Source organism: Dermacentor variabilis, chromosome 1 (genome assembly GCF_050947875.1).
Source record: "Dermacentor variabilis isolate Ectoservices chromosome 1, ASM5094787v1, whole genome shotgun sequence".
Classification (NCBI taxonomy): domain Eukaryota; kingdom Metazoa; phylum Arthropoda; class Arachnida; order Ixodida; family Ixodidae; genus Dermacentor; species Dermacentor variabilis.
Genome location: NC_134568.1, coordinates 145693285 through 145713882, shown reverse-complemented (window position 1 = coordinate 145713882; position 20598 = coordinate 145693285). Strand labels below are relative to the sequence as shown.

Here is a 20598-nt window from a genome sequence, read left to right as displayed (position 1 = left end):
GCCGCGCTCTATGACTCGATGCCAAGGCGAGTAGGCCAAGTAATCGCGGACGACGGCGAATTTTCATCCCATTGAGGACCTCTTCAATGCATGGAACCCCAATTTTTATTTTCTTCCGTGAATAAACTTTCACGAGCGACTTGTCTTTCCGATTAGTCTTTCCAATCATCTCTTTCTGACGGTACTTTTGTAAAGAAAGTTTCATAACGGACTGTGTATTGTTGTAGCGAATTAAAGCAGTGTGAAGAGGCGCACTGCTATAGTTAATAAACCCACTGCTGGAGACAATGCCGGAAAAGTAATATCGACAGAGAACCCGCGCCGGCAGTAAAGCTTGGCACCTGCAAGCGCGCGTAACCGTAACCGCCGCTGCGGCTGCTTTTGTTGTGTTGTCTAAAATCGAGCAGCGGTGGACGCCAGCGAAATGCACTCATATGAGAGGTATGGTGAATATAAGCAAAACAACACTAAGAACGAGTCTTCGTTCCTTCTCAGTGGCGCGGTTTGACGCCCCGCGGCCGTCCACTACTGTTCGACAGTGCCATGTGCTAAACTACCGGCGATGCACAGTCCCCTTCGTCGCGACCGTCAGCAGCAGAGCAACCGAACGGCGCACTAGAAATTTATCAAGCGTGACAAGGATCCGTAAGAGAGAGAGAGCGAAGTCTGGCGTCACTCGGGGCACTCTCGCCGTCAGCGCGCGGAGCGAGATAGCAGCGCCCCGGTGCGGCCCCGCAGCCGCTCCGGCCAGCGGTGCCGTGGTCCGTTTACTTTTTTGGCCGATAGTACATGCCACAGCGAATGACTCAGATGCCATGGCATGTGTCATTACCCCTCCACCTAAAGAAGCGTCGTCTCAATGCTGTATATGAGAGTAAAAAAAAAATGAAAGAAATGTGTAGTCACACAAAATAACAATCTGTGCCTGTCAAAGCAGGAATAAAAGAAAAGAAAGACAGGACACAACAAAAACAAACAAAAAAACAGCAAGAAGAACGGCGCTAAGTCGTCAATGTAGTAAAGTCACTCGACGATCGAGTCACAGCGCGAAAAATACAGTTTGAGCTTTTGAAACATGAATGACATCAGTTTGAGGAAGCCGACGGTTGTTTCTTGAGGTGGCTTCTGGGAGAACCTGGTAGGTAACGTCGCTGAGTCACCATACAACCTTGTAAGGACCAAAGTAGCGATGCAGCAACTTTTCGGACCTGCCGCGCTGTCGAACGGGGGGTCCACACACCCACACTTCGCCGCCAGGATTATAAGTAACCTCCCGGTGACGAAGGTTGTAGCGGTGTGCGTCTGTGGTTTGGTGACACTGAATACGGCGGTGCGCGAGTTGATGGGCCCCCTCAGCATACTGAGCAAACATGGCAGCATCCGTGTAAAACATTCCCAAGTTGTCTGGAAGGAGCATGGCGTCAAGCATCGTGGTGACCTCTCAACCGTGGACTAAGCGAAAAGGGGTGAATCCTGTACTTTCTTGAATTGCGGTATTGTACGCAAAAGTGATGTAAGGAAGGATATCATCCCAGTTCTTGTAGGCAATGGCTACATACATTGATAGCATAACCGCAATTGTTTTGTTCAGGCGTTCGGTCAGTCTATTTGTTTGGGGGGTGGTAAGTCGTCATTTTGTGATGTGCAGTGCCACTTAGCCTTAAGACTTCCTGTAGCACCTCTGCAGTGAAAGCTGTCCCATGATCAGTAATGACGACCACCGGTTCTCCGTGACGGAGGATGATGCTGTGCACAAAAATTGGGTGACATCTGCTGTGGTAGCTTTTGGCAGTGCCTTTGTTTTGCAGTACCATGTCAGGTAATCGGTAGCAACCACAGTCCACCGATTTCAGGACAAAGACGTGGGGAATGATCCTAACAAGTCAATACCAACCTGATGAAATGGTGTCTTCGGTGTGGCTATTGGTTGTAGCAGTCCTGCTGGTCACACAGGTGGAGTCTTACATCGTTGACAGTCGCAACATGTGCGAACGTACTGCTTCACAGTCTTTATGAGACGTGGCCAGTAGTAATAGCGGTGAATGTGTTCCAATGTGCGTGTGTAGCCTAGGCGTCCGGACGATGGTTTGTCATGACAGGCGCTTAAAATACCGTCACGAAGCGAGCTTGGTGCAACTAGCAAGTATGTAGCTTGCGTATGGTCAAACTTCTCTTTATAAAGGATGCCATCCTGGAAACAAAACGAGGCTAGCAAGCGCGTGAAACTGCGAGGAAGACTTGGCGTGTGTCCTTCCAGGTAGTCAATGAGAGGACTGAGCTCCAAATCGTCGCATTGTTGTTGAGCCAAGTCATTTGCTGATACAGCAGAAAGAAAAGTGACATCCTCTTCAAGGTCAGCGTGAGTACTTCCGACTGGTGCACGTGAGAGACAGTCAGCATCGGTGTGTTTGCGTCCTGACTTGTGAATGATGGTGATGTCAAATTCTTGCAGTCGAAGGCTCCATCGGGCCAGACGATCTGAGCTATCTCTCAGATTCGCGAGCCAGTAAAGAGAATGATGGTCAGTGACTACTCTGAATGGGCGACCGTGCAAGTATGGCTGAAACTTTGTGATGGCCCAGACAGCGGCTAAGCATTCTTTTTCTCTTGCAGAGCAGTTTTTCTTGGCAGCGGATAATGTGCGGCTCGTACAGGCAGTCACACACTCCTCACCATTTTGCCACTGAACCAAGACAGCTCCAAGTCCGACGTTGCCGGCTTCTGTGTGCAACTCAGTGTCGGCGTTCTTGTTGAAGTGACCGAGTACAGGTGGGGCCTGGAGGAGGTTTCTGAGGGTATCAAAGGCGTGGCATTGATTCTGACCTTAAACAAACGGGGCGCCTTCTTTTGTAAGTTGGTTGAGGGGTTCAGCGACTTTAGAAAAAATTTTGATAAAATGTCGGTAGTATTCACAGAGCCCTAGAAATTGGTGGAAATCGCGCTTACTCTTTGGCACGGGAAATGCGGTGACAGCGCTCGTTTTCCCAGGGTCTGGGTGGATGCCGGCATGGCTCACAACATGACCAAGAAACTTCAGTTCTTCATACCCAAAATGACATTTCTCAAGTTTTAGAGAAAGTCCAGCCGTTGGAATTGCCTGAAGAACTCTCTGCAGCCACTAGATGGGCTGTTCAAACGTGTCCGAAAAGACCACCATGTCGTCTAGGTAAACGAGACACGATTGCCATTTCAGCCCAGAGAGAATGGTGCCCATTATTCTTTGAAAAGTAGCTGGAGCCGAGCATAATCCAAAAGGAAGAACTTAGTCATAGAGGGAATCAGGAGTAATAAAAGCGGTCTCTCCGCGATCACGCGTGTCAATTGATATTTGCCAATAGCCACTGCATAGACCTATGGAAGAAAGGTATCAAGCATTGCATATACAATCCAAGGAGTCATCTATTCGGGACAGAGGATAAACGTCTTTCATCATGGTTTTATTCAATTTTCGATAATCGATGCAAAAGCACAAGGTACCACCTTTGTTCTTTACTAACACAGCTTACGAAGCCCAGGGACTGGTCGATGGCTGGATGACATCATCTGTAAGCTTCCGTTGAACTTTGCGACGTATAGCGTCTTGTTTTGTTTGCGACACCCTATAGGCATGTTGTCGAACAGGCCTTTTGGTAGGTTCAGTAATGATGCAATGCTGGGCAAGTGGCGTCTAGTTAACCTTCATCGTTATAGTGAAACAATCTTGAAAAGAACAGAGTACATCCAGAAAGCTTTCTCGTTGTGCTGATGGTAAGTTCGGGTTGACATTGAGAGTGTTCGCAAACGCCGTGGCAGAATGGTCACACGGCGAAAGAGCAGCAAGTATTGGCGGACCGTGGGCATTGACAATTTTGTCAAAGTATGCAATGGTGGTGTGTCTTGTAAGATGACGATATTCCTCACTGAAGTTCGTGACCAGCAGGTGAGCCTGTTTGTTTCTAGGCTGAATAATGCCTCGGGCTACGCAGATTTGGCATACAAGAAGGAAAGACAAATTTGCCTCCCCAATTAGCATCACGGACGTCCTGTTCACATTCCACACCAACAAAGAGGCTGCTTCGCAGGGGCAGAGCCACAGATTCATCGGACACACATAGCACTGTCTTGGGTAATTGGGCGTTTTCAGGTTCGGGAGGAAAAGGGTCCTCGAATGACACCAGCAACTCACGAAGGTCAATGATTGCACCGTATTCACGAAGAAAGTCCATTCCAAGGATTATTGGGTGGGAGTACACAGGTGATACGAGGCAAGACCCCGCGAACGTTGACGCACGGATTCGAATACGTGCCGCGCACATTCCAGTTGGCATCACCAGATGGCCACCTGCCGTGCGCAACTCAGGTCCTTGCCATGGCGTGGTGACTTTCCTCAATTTAGATGTGAGTGCACCGCTTATAACTGAATAATCGGTGCCATTGTCGATGAGGGAAGTGACAGCATTATTATCAACAAATGTGACGATTAGTGTCGGAAAATAAAAAATAGTCGAACTCACTTATAACAATATTCAAGTGCCACAAAAATTCCATTGTTATAATCGATAATTGTTATAACCGGGTTGCATGAAAAAATCAAAATAGGGGGATATGAGAAAACTGATATGGCAGAGCTGATATCAGAAAACTTAATGGTGGGGAGGCTAGTGCCCTCCCTACTACCTTCCTCTATGCAGCTGCTGATTGTGTTCACTCATTTAACTGCTTCCTAGGCGTTCCAATCACGTGTAACAAGCCGTGGCTGTCGGCATTAAAGAATGGCACTGCTATAACAACTGCAAAGAGGGGTCATGGGTGGCAAGCGATATGCAAGCACCACCAAGGCATCGCTTTGGTGGCCCCGAAAGGGGCCTTTTAAAAATTGCGAGAAGGCTGCCTCGGCAGCCTGTCGGTTTCAGACGAAACACTGAGGCGAGATCACCACAAGCATCTCCCCATGTACGTCTCCCTGGCTTGCACGAGAAAACCCTATGTCCGTCAGTCTTGCATGCTTTATGCGAAGCTTGCCGACATCCTTCTTCAAGGCATCCAGGTGCTCCACGTTGTGCAGCGGAAGGTTCCTTGCGAAAACGAAGCCCCGGAGGGACTGAATCATCTGCCAGGCCTCCTGTGAGGACAACATTGAGGCAGCCTGGCCTACCGCGCCATCACTGCTGTCGTCGCCATTGCTATCTGATGCAAGCATGTTCGCGACGATTACCTCATCGGTTAGAAGCACTTAGTTGCCTAATCTATAGCGGTGCACTTTCTTTTCACCAGCAACATCGTGCATTGCTGATGATCAGCGGGCGCATCTACCATCTTCCGTTTTGGCTGCGAGTCAAACCAATTGCTGGTCACACAAGGATAAGAAACCGCATGGCCAGGAACCATTTCGACGCAACCAAGAAAGACGAACATGAGCGATTAAGCTGTTTGCAGAATTGTGCTAAATGAGGAGCCAGCGAGCAATATGCGAGCAATCTGCGAGCAGCGCAGTTGGTATGGTCCATTTGTGTTTCGGAGGGCGGGGCGGCTTAGAGCTATGGGCTCGTGTTCGTGTATGTATTCTAGCTATGTATTAGCTATGTATTCGTGTTCAGGAAGCTGGAAGGGCGACGGGAGAGAGGCATGCGGAGATGGCTGGAAAATGAGCACGCGGTGGCTGTTGAAGCAGCGACCCATCGTGCAGCGGCTCAAATTTTTAGTTTTTTTCCTTTTAAGGACTTCGCATTTCACTACCTTTCAGATCGGACACCCAGCAGCCAGACTTCATCGTTATAACCGATAATGCAGCATCGGGACATTGTAGTAAGTGGGTTATTTCACCATGGAAAACATACAAAAATTGACGGTGCAGCAACTTCTTATTATTATAACCAATATATTGTTAAAACAGGTATTGTTATAAGTGGGTTCGACTGTAATCGGTACGGTCGTCGTCGAGTCGTTGCGTCGAGGGAGGTTCTCTAAAGGTTCGTTGGAAAGCGACTTCACCCCCAGAAGTCCCGGTTTTTAGCTTCCCCTGTGGGGACTCCGTGATCGGTTCCTGAGGGGAGCGTAGGATGACGAGGGCAAGCTAGGTGACACAGACCGACGAGGGGATGGCGATCGCGATTGGCGGCACTGGACAGGAATCTGCTGGCCTGTCAGATACGCTTTAATTTCGTGGAAACGCTCACCATAGCATGGGCACCGCGCGTCAGGGTGGAAGCCGTGGAGACCTAGCTGGCGGTACTGGCACTCACGATACACGTGACCCGCTTTGCCACAGTGGTAGCAGTGCGGATGGTTAGCCGACGAACGCCATACACTTGCCTTATTAGCGCTCTTTCTTGCGCCAGGTGGTAGATATGTAGGTACGTTCGGCTACCTTGAGTTGAGTAGTGGATGCGAAGGGGTGTCCGGGAACAGAGGTGTAACCTCGTCCACTGTCCACATGATAGGATGTGTAGACGGTGGCACAGAAGCCCTCGATGCTGCCGCATATGTTAGGGATGGGGACCTCAGGTCTTGGTGGTGCGAGTGGCACGAGTGGTTGCACCGCCCATCTGATTTCACTCTGGTTGACGTCCGCAAGTGCTGTCACAGGTCGTTTGGGTCCCACTGGTCCCATTGCTTGGAGTTGCCGCAGTTCATCATGCACAACACTTAATGTGAAGTCTCCGAGGGCCTGCTTCTCGCCGTCGAATCCAATAGGGCATGCAGTAGCTGTGATGTTGTGGCGTTCGTACTGTGACGACCGCTGCTGAAGAATGTGCTTCATCGTAGTTGCCTCACTCACGAACTCAGCCACGGATGTTGGTGGATTGCATACGAGTACGGCGAAGAGCTGTTCCTTGACTCCACGCATTAAATGTGGCACCTTCTTTTCCTTGGGCATTGCAGGGTCTGCGCACCTGAAAAGACAAGGCATGTCCTCGACAAACATTGAAACTCTCTTGTTTGGCCACTGGTTCCTCGAAGAGATGGCTTGTTCAACTCTTCCCTTTTTTTCAGCGTTGTGGTACGCATCGTGGAGCTGTCAACTAAACTCTTGCCATGTCACAAAGGACCCTTCATGGTTCTCGTACCACATCTTTACTGAGTCTTCCAACGCAAAGTAAACTCTCCTCAGCTTGCGAACATTGTCCCACTCGTTGAGGCTGGCAACCTGATTGAAGTGGTCCAGCCAGTCTTCCACTTCCTCAAAAGTGTATCTGTGACACATGAAAAACATACGGGAGAGCAAACTGGGCATCGTAGGTTTGGCTCACCTGGTTTGTAGTTGTCGTTGACATCCTTATTTCCAGTCTTGATGCAAGGGACCAAATTCAGGTGGTAGTCGTTGCAGGCGGCAGCTGCTTCTTGCTGTGGGAGCTGTTGCTGTCTGTAAGGTGCTAGAAGTGACAGTGGAAACTTGGGGGCAAAGGTGCACGTACCCAGCACTTCCACCTGTAATGTCACAGGTGAAACAACAGAGAGAGCTAGGAGTCCACGTCTTTACCAGAAAAACAGACATCGACAATGTTGTCCTCTTCTTCCAACCCCTCAAGCGTGTACATGCCACAGCAAATGACTCATATGCCATGGCATTTGTCAATATGTATTGCTACATAGAGTACAGCAGTTCTGCTTGAAGCTCATGCTTTTTTGCTGCTTGTGTCCCTGGAAAACAACAACAAACTTTTTAGTTTGGTTATAGTGTACACTGCAAACTGAGGAAGATTTAGCTAAAGGTGCTTTGTGACACTTGACAAAGGACCAGCCTCTCCTCGGTAATTCAAGCGCATGCGGTTACAGCACACTATTTAACAAAAGGTTACATGTAATGCTTGCATAATCACTTAGTGTAATTCGAACATGTTCCATGTCACACATAGTAACAAGAACAAATACAGAAATAGCCTGTACGAAGCTAAAATACATTTCAGCTGTTCAAATCAGTATGTAGTATGCAAAATAATAGTTTAAAAAAAAAAAGTCTATCATTGATAGGTTGATAGAGAAACATAACAAAGTCATTGAAGACGAAAACAAGACAGAAGTGACGATACTGGTATATTACATCTCTCCTAATAGCAAACTGTTAAGATGATTACAAGGAAGGTTACCATTTAAATTTTTTCTAATTAGAAAATCAATTTCTAGATGAATGTTTAAGGTACAAGGTATAATAACTGAAAGCTTTTGAAAGCCACGATTTGTTCGTGTTGTATCAAACTCATTGTGTTGAAAATTATAGGATGTGTTAACATTTAAAAACTTTTGCTCAAAACATTATCATTTCTTACTTGTTAATAAATGATAATTTCTTTAGATATATTTGTGAAATGTTCAGTAGGCTGTGTTTTAAAAAATGAATTTTTTGTACTGTCACCAAGTGACAGATTTTCAACAGGAACGTACAACTCATTTTTGGAGTATGGAAAGTTTCATTAGGTTAGTTTCTTAGTGGTTCCCCATATTAGTGTGCAATAATAAATATAAGGCTAAACAATAGAGTAAGCAGCTTTACTTGAATGGGTAATGCATAATGAAATTTATTTATTATGCCTATAGAAAAAGCTAGTTTAGTGGATAAATAAATAATGTGTGCTGACCACAAATTATTCTCTTGAAATGCAACACCAAGAAACTTGAGTTTTGATTCGCATACAAGCTGGTTAGTGTGATATTTCAAGTAGAAATCACTGTTAATAGTTTTATTCTTTGGTCTGAACACTGCATACTTTTTGTTAACATTTAATTGCAAATTATTTGCTTTTAGTCATATTGCAAGTTCAGATAACTATGCATTTGCGGTATCCTGTACTTGTAAAAGAAATTATCATTGTCATTGTCAACGGGCTATTTCGAGTGCCCTGAAGACATATGGAATCTTAGGTGTGTGAATAATGTGAGGAATTTAGCTTAATTAATGGATCCATCAGTGAAGTCAAGATTTTGGCTGACTTGGGCAAAGTAAACTTTGTACATTAAGCACATGTCAGTAAGTCTTTTAGTTCTCGCATAAAGGAACACTTCAAGCTTCAGCTCTCGTCAGCTGGCTGAGGCCTTATAATAAAAGAAGGACAGACTGTGCTGTTTGGGATGGTGGGCTTCTTCGTAACTTTCACATTGTGATACTTCAGCAGCCTAGCTGGAAAGAATCACAATTCTTCCAAAGGCACCAAGGCGTTGAAAAGTGTCGAGCTAAAGCTTGTGAATCTGTTTAGTGACTTTGAACGACTTGTTACTCTTGTTGATGGTTGTCTGGAAATGTACCAGACAGCATGTACAAAGAGCAGCACCCATGATGCCTTCAAAGTATCTACTGATAGGCAGACACTTAAACTGACACTAAAGGCAAATACTAAGTCGATGTGAACTGTTTGAATACCATTCCACAAAGCCTCGCAATGCTTGTTTTGTGCCAAGACTTAGTTTACAAGAAAATTGCATCTGAATGGTCTAGATACCTTTATTGCAACTCAAATCTCCCACCACCCAACCGGGGAGTGATGACGTTGCATATGCCGTCCCTGCCCTTTGCAGCTGTCAGTGAGTAAAACAGCGGCCGACAGACGGTGGTATGGTTTTTTTGCACAAAACACGCGGCCATGGGGAAAATGAGCCAAGACAGAGTGATCGATCCGCCCCTGCAGCTTCTTTTGGTCAAGTGGCATGGACCGTTCGGGCGTCCCGCAACATCACATGGAAGTGGAATACTCTGCTACGTGCAGTTTGTGCAAGTTTCACGAGCCAGCAAAACCAGTGCAGCATTACACGATAAAGAAACTACTGGAACACGAAAGCGCGGGCGGTGCAGAGCCAAGTGAAAATGAAACCTTTCGACCACCTGCGTCATGTCAAGGTTAACGTCAATGAGTTCTTTTTTTCTAAAGATGAAATAGAACTGGACAAGTAGCATTTCCTTTCGTCTTGTAATGCAATACAATGATGTTTTTATAAATAGTAGTTTAGGACTAGTGATAGAATTTAAATAAGGAGCGCCTTCATCATCAGGCAAGTACTTGAATGTCCCGGAGGAGTCTATAATCGTGTCCTCCATTTACCTCAATTTCTTGATTACTAAGGCTCTGTTTGCGATAACAGTGTTACCTTGGAGATTCTCGAGCACTGATCTATCACTTTAGCTTGACTTAATATTTGCCTTTATTATCTCTTTAAGGCGCCACATTGCCCGTGCAACCAAAACAACTGAAGCCTTCAAGGCCTAGCTGTTTTGTGCTCCTAAAGAAAGTCTTTTTGAGGCCAACAGTTGCTTAATCACTACAGGCACCATTCTACCCGACTTCTACTGCCATTTTTGCCAGAAGGTATGGCATGGATCAAGTAGCCTAAAGTATGCACTAATATAAAGCCAGCCTCTTGGCCATGATTGATATGTAGGGTAGACAGGCAGAAGCACTACGAGCAGCATTCAAAGGGAGCAGCCAAGCACTGGTCTAGTACAGTGTTCTTGAAGAGGATAACAAAGACTGATCCTCTGAGTTTAAGAATCCTAGGGCATCCCTAGACGATTGTGGTGGAACTGAGATGGTTACAGGGCCTTCTGTGCTCAATTCCAAGTCATTAACACTGGTGGTGAGCAAGGCAGGCACTAAGTGCTTACGTGAATCGCTATGGTTCAATAGTGAAACCATTCGAGGGTCATGGTTACACTTAAAATTTTGCTAAGTTGATTTTGTTTGCCCATTTTTGTAATTGTTTCTTCAACGAAAAGGGCAATAAGTGATGTCACTACAACACATTGTTTGCCTGCATTACACTATCTGATTGTGTGTACAGTAGAACATCATTGATAGGATCCTGTTACATATGATTTACTGGCGCCAATGTTCGCTATTGAGAATGCATAAAATGAAACAGTACAGATATGTTTCTTTTTTGCTAGTTCATACATTTCCAGAAAACACAATCTTTCGGCACCAACATTTAGTACATTGCCAAACTGTGATTGTATTATGTTTTTCGTCTGCTAGATCCCATGTATACAAGAAAAGGCACGAGGTGCATATCATGAGAACCGTAACCATCCGCTTTAGCAGCTTCTCTGCAGTACTCTATTATTATGTATTATGTCATGATATACAGTCAATGTCTCATTTTTCAGACAGCCTAGAGGCCTCAAAAAAGTCCAAAAGAATCGAGCAGTCCGAAAAAAAATTATTGCATGCCTTTTACTGCCCCCAAGGGCTCAAATTGCCACAGGCACGTCTGAAATAGCTCTGAAGGCCTGCCAAGGCCTGTGAGTACATTTATTAGGCATATTGGTGCTCCTAACTTTACAGGCAACAGTGGGTTCACGCGTGTGTAATTGACTAGATAGTGGGCCTCTTCTTTTGTCTGTCCCTGACAGTTCCAGACTGTGCGAGATGCTGCACACGCAATGCTCATTGGCTGAAACCACCACCTCAGGCAGTTGGGAACTGTCAAGGACGAATAATCAGAGGCCCACTGTCTCATGTGGGTGATTCCTTTCCACTCTTGGTATCCTTCACCGCAATACAGTGTATATGCTTGACCGCACATCACTGTTGCATCGCAATGAAGCTGACTTTCGGGAACCAGCTTTATACAGCGCTTTAGACCCTTGCCGTGCTATCTGTGCTTCGAAGTCATTGGCGAGGAGGACGAAGGCGACAGCAGTGAATCCTTGAAATGAAAAACACGAAAGGCACTAAACAGCAAGAAGCCTGATAGAAAACGTTGAAGCAGCTAGGCCTAGTGTTGCCGCGGTAGTGGCTGTGGCTGCCAGCGGATCAGCATCTGGGAACATTGGTTCAAGGCTGTGACATAATAAAAATGGCGGTGGTGGTGGCTTCGATTAATGTTTTGGACCTGTGGTCATGGCAAAAAGTTTGGAAAAATCAGATGGCAAAGAGTTTCAGCATCTGCAATTTCAGATGTTCTTATACGTTTGGCTCTATCGGGTCCGTGGCAATGCCGCGAAGGCCCCTGAATTACCTGGCATCCGAAAAATCAGTCATTGACTGTAATGGGATCACTTCTTTCACTGTTTTTTACTATTTTTTACATATTGGCATATGGTTCTATTGGCTAGCTGGATGGGTGCTTTCCAAGTATGACACACATGAAATAGTTGACGTTCTCATATCTGACGTTCCTGTAGAAATTTCTGGTGTGGACTGCACATTCTCCAACAGCAGCATGCTTTCCCCTTTACTGAAGACATAAAAAATGTGTTGAAATTAAATTTTCAACCAACAGAAATAATTGGCACCTGAAAGAGATACATTTTGCCAACGCAAGCTCATGCTGCATTCTGGTGCTGATAAAACTTCAAGACAGTGTAATTACTTGAACGTGGAAATGAGTACAAAAGTCCTAAAAATGATGATTTCAGAAAGCATACGAATGGGCAAGCTTCTAAGTGAGCTTTTTGTGATCTATGCTTTTTATGGAAGAATAATATTGGCTTGAATGTTCATCACTATGAGATTAACAGCTGGACAGGTGTATTTGTCATGTTCAGCTAGTGTTTCAAAGCATCTTTAAACATTTAGCCAGACTTTAGAATTTCGTACAAAACAATCATTTGCTGTGTCATTTATGGCTAACTGACTCAAGTTTTACGCTTTACATGTAATTTTTGAGCTGCAATGAGCCCTGTCTTAGTCATTATACTGCTATGCTAGCTGGTGTTCTTGCTTGCATGCTCTATGACAGCACTGTGTCTATTCCTTGTATGGGTTTAAACCAACATGTTTGGGCCTTTAAAATAGTTCAAAATGCTTTGTGCTCATTTATTAGTTTCTCTTTCGAAGTATTTGGAAAGCAGGTATTTTACTTAAAACACTAAATCTTGTATTTGGATTCATGTACAAGCACTGAAACTAAAACAGGCTTTGAAGCTTGACAATTGCCTTGTTAAAATCATTGGCACCTTTTTTTTCTGCAGCATGTCCATTGCCGTTGGAACAGGTAGCAGTGGTGATGGCAGTCGCAGTGGATTCCAGGGTGCTTTCTCATCACCTACAGCCAGTGCAGGTAGTCCATCCAATGATGTCAGCACATTTATCAACAGCAACCAGAAGCGGGCACGTGTCCTTTATGACTATGATGCTCATGACAACTCCGAGTTATCACTGATGGCTGATGAAGTAAGTTTCACAAGCTCTGCATTTGTCTTAGTATGCGTCAGTAACTGTACCTCTGTGTCCTGTACCCTTTAATCCTATGCGGATAAAATATAACCTTGATTTTACAAAATTTACATCTTTTTTTAATGGAGAGCTGTTGACCCAGTTGTGCTATAGCCTGAATTCCTCAAGAGCACAACAAATAATTACACCAGCCTTCAATCCAACCAGTTCAAAACAAGCTGCCCGTCTGCCTTTTTTACATTGCAATGGCATATTTGCCCTACCCTGCAGGAAATCTGAAAAAAAAAAAATTTTGGAAGGGTCAGTGCATGCTGCCCAATCTCGGAGGCAATTGAAAGGTTCTAACAATTTGGGATGTGCACAAATGTGTGCTGCTGCAAACTAGCACGCCATATACTGCTTTGCAGGTTGATCCATAGCTTCACGTTTGTACAATGCAAACAACGTGCTCATTGTAGGCTGCAACCCCAAGTTTAAAACAAGAAGCAGCGTAGGCTTTCAATCAATGTTTTAGGCATAATAGTGTTTTATGTAATGTCGGCAAGCTAAATTTGGAAAGCTGTAGACCCAATTGTTGCACTATAAAGCCTGAATTCTCCAAGAGCACAACAAATGCAAAAAAAGCCTTCGTTCCCCAATGTGCAACTGCCATTCTATGTTTCCAATCGGAGCCATCTTGGTCTTATGTGAAAGAGCCGCTCTTCCTCTTTAGCCATTCGACACTACTGCGTGTGTCGAATGACTATGAAGGTAAAGCCTACAAAAGAGCTGTCCTTCTGCCCAATTCGATTTGTCGACTGACATAAGTGCGGCATGCCATTGGCAGATTTTAGCCATCATCTGCTCCGACCTCGCAGGTCTGCAGAACTCTACGTGCAACTATGTCGAATTAATAGCCAAGGTTTGCTACAAAGCATAAATTCGGTGAATGGAAAAAGAAGTGAAGGATGTTGAGCTTTTGGAAGTACGTAGTAGCTTTGAAAGATGTCAGCAATACCAGTTTGCATCCCGTGCCGAGCCTCCCCCCCCCCCCTTCCTCGTGACTGTGACTAGGCTTGGGAGATGGAAGCAGTTCCAACAGCCGCCACATTCAGCAGAAATTTCAGCATGACTGCTGCAGCCTGGAGATTTGCAGAAAGCGAAGGAGACTCAAGAAAAATTACAAGACCTTGTTTTCAATGTCGGCTACCAAGTAAAAATCAGATTTTCTTGCTCACATTGACACCGCCACGGCTGGTCGAGATATGATGGAGACATGCTTTCTTATCGTAAGCCTCGATATAAGTGCTCTTCTGTCTTGTGTGAAGTGCAGGTTGTGGGGTGGCAATGTGACAGAGGGCAAAGGTGAACATGACTATTGTCTCGCCATGAAGATGGTTAGCTTATGCGTGATCTGCAGTGATGCTATGATGGCCTGCAGCCAGTTCAACATGCAACCTGTTCTTCATGAAAATTCCCACTGTGTATGAAATGCAGAGCACCGATAATCAGCAAATGGCACTAAATGACATTTCTTCAATAATGAACGTATCGGACGGCGGCATGCATACTGAGACCTGGCAGGGACACTTGAAGATGAAGCTGTTGCCCGTGGCGTTTACTAAAAATTGCCTTTGTTTCTCATTTTTCTGATGATTAAAATTTTGGTTTGGTTGCAAATATTCAATAGCTATATCTCTGCCTTCAGAGCAGCCTGAGCTGCAATTTTTGTTGTGGCATGTCACTGAATGTGTAGAGCACACAATGGTAGGAGTTAATTTTTAAATTTGGCTTCTGAAAATTTTGCATTTCCCCTTAAACTAGAGCATCAAGTGACAATGTTTGCAACATGAAATTCAAAGTGCTATAAAGTAACAAAGAATTATCACATCTATAAAGTACTCCTACCATTGCATGCATTATGCTTTGTAGTATCTAGGCATGTGCTGTTCATTTTCATTATCTTTGGAAATAGTTGACCTACAGAAAAAGTCATTTAATTTTTAAAGCAGCTTGAAGAACTCAGCCAGATTACCAAATTTCACTAAATGAATTTTAAAAAAAATTGATCTAGACCAGACCTCTAAGGGTCTCTTTCTGACCTCCAGACTCTTAATGGGGTAGTCACACTATGGACCAAATTTCGTGGACAAGCATGACGTGGCTGACCCGCGGCGAATTGCTCCATGAGCAGCTTATCTGCATCGGCCTTGTGTGCTGTATGATTGGGTGGCACTGAGCCGTGTAGTGCTTGTCTGCGGATTTTGGTATGTCGTGTGAATTCTCCATGAGATGCGGTACACCAAAGGGGCGATACATCAATGATAGGCCAACCAGTCAGCATACTGTGTCGTTGAGAGACCATTTTATCATACTAGGCCAGCAGCGATGCAACTGACAACTTCTAGTCATCATAGAGCAAAGGGCTTTTGAGCCAACAATGCCGTTACGAAATCAGTCTGCTGATAGTCCTATATCCCTGTGCGAATGCCGCTTAGCGAATTGACAATGCAATAGCCGAACTGCTTAGCTTTCCTTGTATATGCAGTCAGCATCCGATTTTTCTGACTCCCTAAGGACTGTGAAAATGTCCAAAAAAAATGAATGCATCCCTTTAATTGCCCTCAAGGGCTTAAGTTGCCACAGCCACGCCTGAAAAGCTTTAAAAGGCCCCTCACCAAGCCACATAGCAAATTTCGGTTATATGCTGGAAGTTATGTGTCTTCTAGGGAGTGTTCTCCCACAATAATATTTCAAATTGGTTTATTTATTTATTTATTTATTTATTTATTTATTTATTTATTTATTTATTTATACTGTCAGCCCACGACGGGCTATTACAGTAGTGGATTTAACAAACATAAACAGAGAAGTGCATTAGTGCGCTTGAACAATGCACTAAAAAGAAGAAAAAGAAAATGAAGTAGCACTGCTGATATGAAACACATTAACAATATAATTACAGAGCACATTTTGACGTATTATATCACAATGTTAGTGCAAAACATCAGGGTACATAAGGCAATGTATTGCTTCCAAGAATGCATTAATTTATTTTAACCGGACAATTGAATCAGGCAAAGAGTTCCACTGCTGAATTGCCCTGGGAAAAAAACTATACCTGAAGCAGTCATTGTGCACTGTGGAAGGATTGTATATACATACTGTGCCTGTGCCGTGATGTTTCCTGTGTCTTGATTTGGAAGTACTTGTCATATCTTATTTTGACATGGTTATGAATTACTAAGAACAGGAATTTAAGCCTTTCATACTCGGCACAATTTTGCAGAGGTGGTAGCTCTGCAAGTTCACATAATTCACTTGGAGAGTGAAAATGGTGGTATTTATTAAATATAAACCATTATGGGTCTTAGCAAGGTTTTGTAAGCTAAAATTTTAATTTCAGGTGAGGCACAGTACAGGTTATGTCTCAGCCCCCACAATACTTTGTTAGCTTTTGCACAAAGCTCATTTACGTGAAAATTCCAACGCAAGTTAGGTGTAAATATAAGACCTAAGTATTTATATTGTTTAACTCGAGTAAGTTCATGACCGTGGATACTCTACTAGAAATTTAGAATATTCTTTTTTCTAGAGATGGACATAAAAATTGATTTAGTTGGGTTAAGCTGCATTTGCCAACAATCGCACCAGTTCTTAATTTTCTGTAAGTAAAGATTGAGGTCGGCCTGATCACCTGATGATGCTATTCTCTTGTACAATATGCAGTCGTCGGCAAACATTCTTATTTGAGTAATGATGTCATATGGCAGATCATTTATAAAGAAAGGGGCCCTAAGACACTACACTGGGGTACCCCAGATACCACGGGAGCTAAACTAGACTGCTGATGTCCCAGTTGAACATATTGTTCTCTATGTGCAAGGTAGGAAGTGAACCACAGCGTAAGGGAAGAATTTTTGAAGGTAACACTGATTTTAAGTAAAAGCTTTTTGTAGGACACCTTGTCAAAAGCCTTTGCAAAGTCTTAAGAATATTATATCAGTTTGGCCGCGGGCATTAATTGTGCTAGAAAGGTCATGTACAAGTTCAATAAGCTTTGTGACGGTGGACAATCCTTTGCGAAAGCCATGTTGATCTGGAAAAATTACTTTAAGTTCATCTAAATAGGTGAACAGGTGCTTTGATACGATGTGTTCTAGCATTTTAGAACAGGTGCTCGTGAGCGATATCGGTCGGTAGTTGCTAGTGCCAGAGGTTGGACCACCTTTATTTATGGGCACAATTTTTGTGCTCTTCCAGGCAGGGGAAACGAGCCACTAGAAATGGATGATTGAAAAATTAGTGTTAAAAACTTGTATCTCCATTCAGCATATCTATAAAGGAATTCATTGGGGATTTCGTCACGACCGGGACTTTTTTTTATATTAACGTGAAGCAACAGATTGAAAATGCCCTTTTCTGTAATCTTGATATTCTGAATAGGAAGTCTGTCCGCATAATCATCAATGGTAGGCAAGATACCGTCATCGATGGTAAAAACTGAGGAAAAAAACTAGTTAAATACCTCTGCTTGATCCTTGCTACTTTTGTCTGTGTGCATGCTACACGACTTAGCCGTTGGATTCAAGTACCTCCAAAACTTATCTGGGGCTTCCTTGAGAAATTGTTTCAGCATTGAGTTATAAAAGTTATCTTTAGATGTCTTCAGGTTATGCGGGATGTTTTTACCTAAAAGGTGAATGTCATGTTTCTGTTCGATACTAGGACTGAGGGTGCAAGCCTTTCGCATACGTTTAAGCTTTCTTTTAGTGTGTTTTATTTCCTGAGTTACCCAGGGGTTTCTTTTTCTTTCACTTTTAGAATGCTGAGGAATGAAATGTATGCAAAACGCTGTCATATCATGCAAAATTTCCATAGTTCTTCAGTAGTACCAGATGATTTGTACAACTCCAAAAAAGAATGAAATGACTGCTCCAGACGTTCCAGTATTACCACGTCATTGCCGGCTTTAAAGTTTGGAATCACAAGTTTCTCGTTCTCACGCATGACATTAACATACACATCTAGTGACATCATAACCATTTTATGATCAGAGAGGCCTTCATCAATTTCACACATGTTAAGAAATGGGAGCAACCAACCAGATACGAATATTAAATCAAGGATTGAGGAAGTACTAGTTGGACCCACACGTATACAAGCTGAGACGACCTGAGTCAAATCATAACAGAAAGTGATCTCAAGTAGTTGTTCACAATTAGGAACGTCATGTCCCTCTACACAAAGTGTCGACCAATTAATTCCAGGAAGGTTGAAGTCTCCTAATAAAATAATATTGTCTTCGTGCTTTAGGTGTGCGTTCATAAAGCTTCTTAATTTATTAAGCACATTCACTGAGCAGTTCGGTGGTCTGTACATAGCAGCAATGAATACTGTACAATTATTAAGTTTGGTTTTAATCCGAATAGCTTCAACATCAGTGACATGCAGGAGAATACTGAACAATATACATTCTTTAATTAGCAGGGCAATGCCACCTCCTCTCATTTCGCCGTTTCTTCTCACGATTTTGTATCCAGGAGGTGTGACTTCGGCATCTAGTATGTCTTTTTTAAGCCATGTTTCGGTAAGTGCCAGAATATCGGGATCACGTTCCAGTACTAGAGCCTCAATGACCGTAACTTTATTTAAAAATGCTTCTTACATTTATGTTTATTATCTTAAACTGTTCAGAAGCACTGTGACGCCGTCAATCGTTGTTACCGTGTTTGTCATCTCTATCGGAAGGTGCCTTATATATGTACCTGGAATTAGTAGCCTCATTCCAACCATACACCACATCATTTATTTTCATCTTGTCAAACATAAGTTTCACCTTGATCCCCCTTTTCCTCTCCTCAGAACTAGAGCCCCATAGCCATTTGCGGATCTCGACAATTCGTTTAAAAAAGTCTTCGTTAATGCTGATCTCCTTACCCCGGATCATAAAGCAGTTTCGCAGGATTTTAGTTTTATCTCGGAAATCTGAGAGTCTCAAAATGATTGGCCGATCTTTACCATCCTGTCGCTTTCCTAAGCAATGAATCCGTTCGACTGAATTAATTTTTAGGTTTAAGACTGTATGAAAAACATCAACATTGACCTTCTTACGTAATGCCTCTTCATTTTCATTCTCATCATCCTTTATCTCTCTGATAATGAGATTATTTTGCAGAGAGCTATTTTCGAGGTCATCAATTCGTTTGACGAGAGCATTACTGTCAGAATTTGATTTACGGTTCAAGTGGTCAACTTTTTTACCAAGAGTTGCCATAGCAGTTTCAGTTTCATTGGCAAACTTGTCAAGGTTAGCAAGTCTGGTTGGGGCTTCGGCCAAAATCTCTAATCTTTCCTCTATTTTCGAAAGCCTGCCCTCTACTCGAGCCTTTAAATTAAGATGCTTGGTTTTTTTCAATATTAGTTACTTTTTCCAAGACCGCCCTCTGTGTCTTAATCATCTCGTTAAACATTTCTTCAGTGATAGGTCCGGGATTTTCTTCAACATCTCCCAAACGGGCCATTAGCAAACAAGCAACGGCAAAACACTCAGATACACAACATAAGAGAGTATGTGGACACGGCAACACGACTAAGCATAGAAAATCACTGTGAAAACCATATTTTCAATCATCAACCTGCACAATGAGCGGGAAAGTCGGTGACATTGCCACGGCAGTTTTGCCGCGTCCACTGGTGTTTGCTGAAATGGGCGTCCCTTTTAAAGCCAGAAAGTGAGCAGGTCCAAGATAGTCGGGTGACGTCACGGTGCATGTTGATGATGCGCTGTGGCCATAGTGCACATGTGGCAGCCGCGATGTGATGGTATCACTGAAGGGTGCACCTAAGACGCAATCCGACAAGACCAAAGGCGATGCAAGCTGGCAGCGTCCATCTACCGTGAAAGTTGCAGCAGCGCTGATCCAAAAGCACCCAGCTAGAGCCTGCACGATGAGCGGGAAAGTCAGTCATTGCCACGGCAGTGTTGCCATGTTTATTAATAGCCGAGATAGAAATAGTTTAGTGCCGCAAACCCGTGATTTCAGGAGGCGAGCACTACTGCCAATGGAGACGCTCTCTCCACTTGCCCCGTCTAGCCTCTGCAAGAGAAATTCCTTCCCTGTGTTCTCCCACACCGGAGCTGGAGGATCACGTGATGCATAAGTCACAGGATCCCACCTTAGTTGTTTTCTTTTTTCCTTTCTTTCCTTGTTTCCCTTTTTTTCTTTTTTTTTCCCCTCCTGCTTTTTGGCTGTGCAACGCACTTTCGCTGATGGTCATGGGCGCGTGCTGTTATGTCTGTCTCGATTCACGCAGCACATGATTTTTAGTGCTGTACACAAGAACACTTGACTACCAGTATACCTAAGTCAGTGGTACACGAACACTGAGGTGACGCAAGCTGATCACAGAGCATGATTGCACGTTGGAACACAGTAGAAAATGACAGTTTCACTCTCAGTGCGCGCAACTGCACGTGTGAATAAGTAGACGAAACGGAAGTACATCTCTCTTGATGTGGTGCGAAGTAAAA

General features: G+C 43.9%; 1 protein-coding gene across 3 annotated transcripts in view; it reads left to right on the top strand.

Annotated features, from left to right (window-relative positions):
- EndoB (SH3 domain containing GRB2 like, endophilin-B) overlaps positions 1 to 20598 on the top strand; it is a 92818-nt gene that overhangs the window by 40463 nt on the left and 31757 nt on the right. For 2 of the 3 annotated variants that reach the window (XM_075697243.1, XM_075697252.1), the window contains exon 8: positions 12881 to 13082. In XM_075697243.1, coding sequence (XP_075553358.1) covers positions 12881 to 13082 — 202 coding nt within the window. The remainder of the gene's footprint in view (positions 1 to 12880; positions 13083 to 20598) is intronic. The other variant, XM_075697259.1, reaches the window with a different exon arrangement.